General features: G+C 59.6%; 1 protein-coding gene across 1 annotated transcript; it reads right to left on the bottom strand.

The window, feature by feature from the left end:
* Positions 1-262: 262 nt before the first annotated feature.
* On the bottom strand, positions 263-4,619 carry LOC139802233 (C-signal-like). Its single transcript, XM_071757204.1, has 6 exons — positions 4,444-4,619; positions 3,295-3,346; positions 2,296-2,486; positions 1,885-2,043; positions 1,512-1,622; positions 263-507 (listed from the first exon to the last, which is right to left on the bottom strand). The coding sequence occupies exons 1-6, from the start codon at positions 4,588-4,590 to the stop codon at positions 394-396; spliced, it is 774 nt and encodes a 257-aa protein (XP_071613305.1). The 5' UTR covers positions 4,591-4,619; the 3' UTR covers positions 263-393.
* Positions 4,620-5,288: the final 669 nt, after the last annotated feature.

The following is a 5,288-nucleotide window of genomic DNA, read 5'->3' on the forward strand; positions in this document are numbered from 1 at the left end:
GCCTGGGGCAGATTCAGCAGCTCTCAGCTTGTCAGGGGTGCCATGGCCATGTTATGCTGTCCCAGGGGACTGGGTTTCCCCTTCCCAGATGGGGCTGGGCTGGGACTGGGGAACTGGGCTGTGGTGCTCAGTGCCCTCCCATCCCAGCCCTGAGCCCTGGACACTGTGTCCAGCACAAAGCCCAGCTCCAGGCCGTGGCACAGAGACCCAGCAGGGATGTGAGAGACCCAGGAGGGATGTGGCAGCTGGGAGAAGGCACAAGCACTGAGTAATTTTCTTTATTAGAAAGATGAAGGCAGGGGTCCCAGGCTGCCCCTCACCCCTTTGCAGACCAGGGAGGGCACCTGGAGCATCACCTGGCACTGCAGGGTCCCTCGCAGGGCCTCAGGGTGGTCACCAAGGAATAGCTTTGCCTTCCCAGTTGAGCAGGGTCCCATTGTGCTTCTCAGAGAGGATTGGCAGGACAGAGAGCAGACCCTGCACGCTCGTTTCCACTGTCAGGTCAGCCTGGAACGGGCACAAGTGAGGAGCAGGACTGAGATCCCACCACCCATTCCCAGCCATGCACCAGCACCTGCTCAGCTTCTGCACATCAGCAGCAAGGCTCCCCTTCCACCCAGAGAGAGCAGGGAGCCACGGGAGGTGTGATGGAGCCACACAGGAGAGCACAGTTGGGTAGCTGTGTGCCCACTGAGGGCTCGGATGGACGTGGCTTGGGCTGGGAAGCCAGCTCCAGGCTTAACCCAGGGGGACACAGAAGAGACAGGACAAGGGGGAGTGATTCTAAGTGAAAAGAGGGGCAATTTGGGTGAGATATTAGGAAGCAATTCTTTGCTTTGAAGGTCATGAGATCCAGGCCCAGGCTGCCCATGGAAGCTGTGGCTGCCCCATCCCTGGCAGTGTCCAAGTCCAGGCTGGATGGGGCTTGGAGCAACCTGGGCTGGTGGGAGGTGTCCCTGCCCATGCAGGGGGGTGGGACTGGATGAGCTTTGAGGTCCCTCCCAACCCAAACCAGTCTGGGATTTGATGACCCTAAGATCCCTACTGCAAGTGGGATGCTACATGTAGCCTCCCCAAAACCCCAAGGTTGCAGGGACCATCCCAGTGCAGGGATCCTGCAGGACAAGGGGACACTTTCCAGGCCTGCAGCTCCCTGAGGTAGGGGGTGCAGGGTGGGATGATGCTGTTCCTCTTGTCCCTGCTCTGGCAGACTCAGGTTCTCTGCATATCTCTAAGTTGCCCAAAGCCTCTCCCCCATGCACAGGCCTTCTGTCCACCCTGGATTTCTGCTTATGCTATTTCCTGGGCAGCACCTGCACGTTCTGCAGTGGCCCAGCACAGAGACCCAAGTCTCAGGCAGCTTGCAGCTCCCAGGAGAGGCAACTCATTCCTGCAGGGATCCCTCCTCCTGAGAGCCATCTCAGCCACCACCTCTCGTGCCACCACCGCATATTCACAGGCTTGCATCCCACCCGTGGGTCCCCATCTTCACCCACTCAGCTGGAACCCACCTCCTGGGTGCCCATGTCAGTTTTCACCCAGCCTGGGTGCAGGGCCACGCAGAGGATCCCGACCTTCCCATAGGTGAGGGCCTGGCACTTGGTGAGCATGTTGAGGGCAGCCTGGGCGAGGAAGGAAGAGTCACCCACGGGCAGAAGGAAGCTCCACACATGAGGGGCTCCTCCCATTGCTGCCTCGTGGCATGGGAGCAGCAGCAAGGCCAGGTCTTCCAGAGACTGTGCCCTAGGTGGGCAGCAGGGGGACACAGGGGTGCCCAGGAAGCTCAGGTGGTGATGAGGATGGAGAAATGCCTCCATCTCACAGCCTGGCAAGGGACAGCTCTGACTCTGAGTCCTCAGCATGGGAAGGTCCCCCCCTCCATACCTTGCTGCAGCGGTAGGAGATGACAGGCTTGAGAAAAGTGGCAGGAGTTCTCTCAATGGACCCCATGACAGAGGAGATGTTGATGATGGCTGCCTTGCTGCAGCTCAGGCCCTTTTCTGTGCTCTCTTGGGCAGCCTTCTTCAACAGGGGCAGGAATGCCTGGGGAGAAGGAACTCTGTAGGATGCCTTGAGCCAGCCCCACTTGGGACAACTCCCACCCATCCTGCCTACAGCTGGGAGGAAAAGCAGGAGCTCAGCAGAGTAAAGTGAGGCTGTAGATGGTTTGGGCTGAGAGTGCAGCCCCTGGGAAACCTGGTGAAGGCCTCTGAGCTCTCACAGACACATTGTGATCACAGTCTGGACTGAATTCTCCCTCCGTGGTGAGCTCCATCCCCAGAGCTCCATCCGTACCTGGGCCATCTGCATTGGCCCCACTGCATTGGTCTCATAGGTCCTCAGCATGTCCTCAGCATCCACCACATCCAGCGATGCTGTTGGGGTGTAGATGGCAGCATTGTTTATCAGCAGGTTCAGACCTGAGCCATTCATCTTCCTCTCCACGATCCTCGCTGCCTCAGTAACAGACACGGGGTTTGCAACATCTGCAGGGGAAGAGAAGAGGGGCTGAGAGCCACGGGTGTCCACCCAGGGGTGCCTGTGGGGAAGAGGGAGGTGAAGATGCTGGAGGAGGAGGAGTTTCGTGTCCCTCTCTGCGTGGGCTTCCACCTGCGGGCACCAGATGGTGCTGTGCACCCAGCCCAGACACCCGGCACCCACGCACCCCACGCGTTCCCAAACTGCCAGGGACAGCAGCTGCAGCACCGTGTCCTGGGCCACGGGGGACATCACTGTGGTGACAAAGTGACAATGCTGGGACTCCCAGGTGATGCCAGGCACCAGCAGTCACCACCTCCTGACACTGGACAAAGTCCATCCCTAAGGAAGCTCCGGGGAACCCAGGGGATGGGATGGTCCTTGCAGGGACAGTGCTGGGACCTCCTGCAGGATGGTTCTGCAAAGTCCTACAGATCTTGCCCAGGCTCTGGCCCGACTGCAGAGTATTCCCACGGGAGCTGCTTGCCCAGAGGAGTCCTCCTGGTCTCACGTGGGATCAAGGCATCTCCTTGGCATGGCACAGCAAGGACACGGCCACTTGGCTTGAAGAGCTGAAGCCTGCCCAGGACGGGCCTCAAGAACCTTCAGGTTCTGTGGACACAGGGCAAGGTGGCTCCAGGGGACTTGGTCCTGAGGCTGAGACACATCTGGAGAAGCCGGGGTGTTGGCAGCAGGACTTGGAGCAGCTCAGAAGAACTGGAGCCCAGGAGGGAGGGAGGGAAGGAAGGAAGGAGAAATGGGGCAAATGTGGCCAGCAGCCACAAATTTACCAGCTTGGCAGCAGAGTTCACCTACCCAGCTTCAGAAGAACCAGATTTGGGTGTTTGGATGCCAGGTCTCTCAGCTCCTAGAAAGAGAGACACGGAAACAACCAGTGCCAGGGAGAGGTGATGCCAAGCATGATCCCGGGGCAGCAGGGATGGTCCCCCCTGAGGGAAACATCTTCCAAGTATTCCTCAGCTGGGGACCTGCCCAGGCAGGACAGATAACTTTGCTCCTGTGATTTCCTGCAGAAGCCAGACATGGAATTCTGCCTCCTGGCAGCAAAGAGGAAAGCCAGGGAAGGAGGAACCCTCAGCTCCTCAGGCCAGCAGCCAACAAAGCCCCAGATTTTGCCAGGACCCATCCCACTGGGCAGAGCACCTCGGCTGCAGTTCCCACCTCCTCAAACAGCCCCAACCCCTGAGCCTGACCCTGCTGAGACCCAGCTGGGCTCTGTGCACAGGCAAAGGACTGGCACCCACCCAGCTGCTGCTGGGACACGGCCAGGGTGGCCTCAAACCTCCTGGCAGCGCAGGCTGAAGGGCGACTGCGGAATAATGACACTTTCTGTGAGACAGAAATCATGACAATTTCTGTGAGTGCCCCTGACAGGGCCACATCTAAGGTAGCCACGGTACACTGGCCACGTTCCAAAGGCACCAAATGCTGTGCCTGTATTTAAAGAGTACAAATGTTGTAATTTCTAGCAATTATTACAACTACTCCATGGTGACACGGCCTCTTCTCCACCCACTGCACCCAGGAGTTACACACTAGGCAGGGCACAAGGTCCCCCCCTGCCACAACGGTAACAAAATCACTGAATGGTTTGGGTTGGAAGGGACCTTAAAGCTCACCCAATCCCAACCCCCCGCATGGGCAGGGACACCTCCCACCAGCCCAGGTTGCTCCAAGCCCCATCCAGCCTGGACTTGGACACTGCCAGGGACGGGGCAGCCACAGCTTCCCTGGGCAGCTGGGGTCAGGGGCTCAGCACCCTCACAGGGAATAATTTCTTCCTGATGTCCAACCTCAGTCTCCCCTCCAAGTTTGACTCCACGTCCTCTCACTGCACACCCGTCTGTAAAGCTCAACCCCAGCTCGTGGGGGGCGACTGCGACGCGGGGGGGGCACAAACAAACCCAAGCGGGAACTAAAACCATCCCCCTGCTCCGCGCTGACCTGCGCCCGGGGTCCCTCGGGGTCCCGACAAGAGGCGAAGATCCAGAGGGGGGGTTTGGGGGCCGCCAGCAGCTGCTTGACCAGCCCCAGGCCGATACCGCGGTTGGACCCGCTCAGCAGAACCGTCCGAGCCCCCAGCGCGCCCATCACGGCCGAACCGCCCCCGGCACCGCCTCCCCGGCACCGCCTCCCCGCCTTGGGTTGGACAGGAGACGACTTGTCCCTCCCTTCCTCTCTTCCTCCCTCCCTTCCTTCCTCCTCTCTCCCTTCCTTCTCCCTCACTTTCTGCTTCGTTTCCTCCCTTCCTTCTTCCCTCGCTCCCTCACTGCTTCCCTTCCACCCTCCCTTCCTCTCTTCCTGTCTTCCCTTTCTCCTTTCCTCCATCCCTCCCTCCCTCTCTGCTTCCACCCTCTCTCCTTCTCTCTCCTTCTCTCCCTCTCTTCCTCTCTCCCTTCCTCCCTCCCTCCCTTCTCCCTCCCTTCCTTCTCCTTCCCTTTCTTCTCCTTCCCTCCTTTCTTCCCTCCCTGCTTCCCTTCCACTCTCTCTCCCTCTCTCCCTCCGTCCCTCCCTGCTTCCCTCCCTCCCTCCCGCAGTTTTCCCATTCCCATCTCCAGACAAACACACCCGGAGCGTTCCTGGTCCCCCGCTCCCTGCCAGCCCCGGTGTTCCCGCAGGGAGGAGGAGGAGGAGGAGCAGCGATGCTGGAGAGAAACAGAGGGGATCTCCCTCCCCCCTTTTTCTAAGGCTGGGGTGCGGCGGGAGAAAGCTCACAGGATGTCTGACTGGATTCACAGAATCGTGGAATGTGAGGGGTTGGAAGGGACCTGGAAAGATCACCCGGGGCA

This window comes from Heliangelus exortis, chromosome 13, assembly GCF_036169615.1.
Source record: "Heliangelus exortis chromosome 13, bHelExo1.hap1, whole genome shotgun sequence".
Classification (NCBI taxonomy): domain Eukaryota; kingdom Metazoa; phylum Chordata; class Aves; order Apodiformes; family Trochilidae; genus Heliangelus; species Heliangelus exortis.

Excerpts from the sequence above, each read along its gene's own strand:
- LOC139802233 (XM_071757204.1), bottom strand. The coding sequence starts at position 4,590 with ATGGGCGCGCTGGGGGCTCGGACGGTTCTGCTGAGCGGGTCCAACCGC. Across the intron at positions 2,487-3,294 it reads TCTGGTTCTTCTGAAGCTGG|ATGTTGCAAACCCCGTGTCT; the intron begins GTAGGTGAACTC and ends CTTCCCCTGCAG. Across the intron at positions 1,623-1,884 it reads TCTCCTACCGCTGCAGCAAG|GCTGCCCTCAACATGCTCAC; the intron begins GTATGGAGGGGG and ends TTCCTCGCCCAG.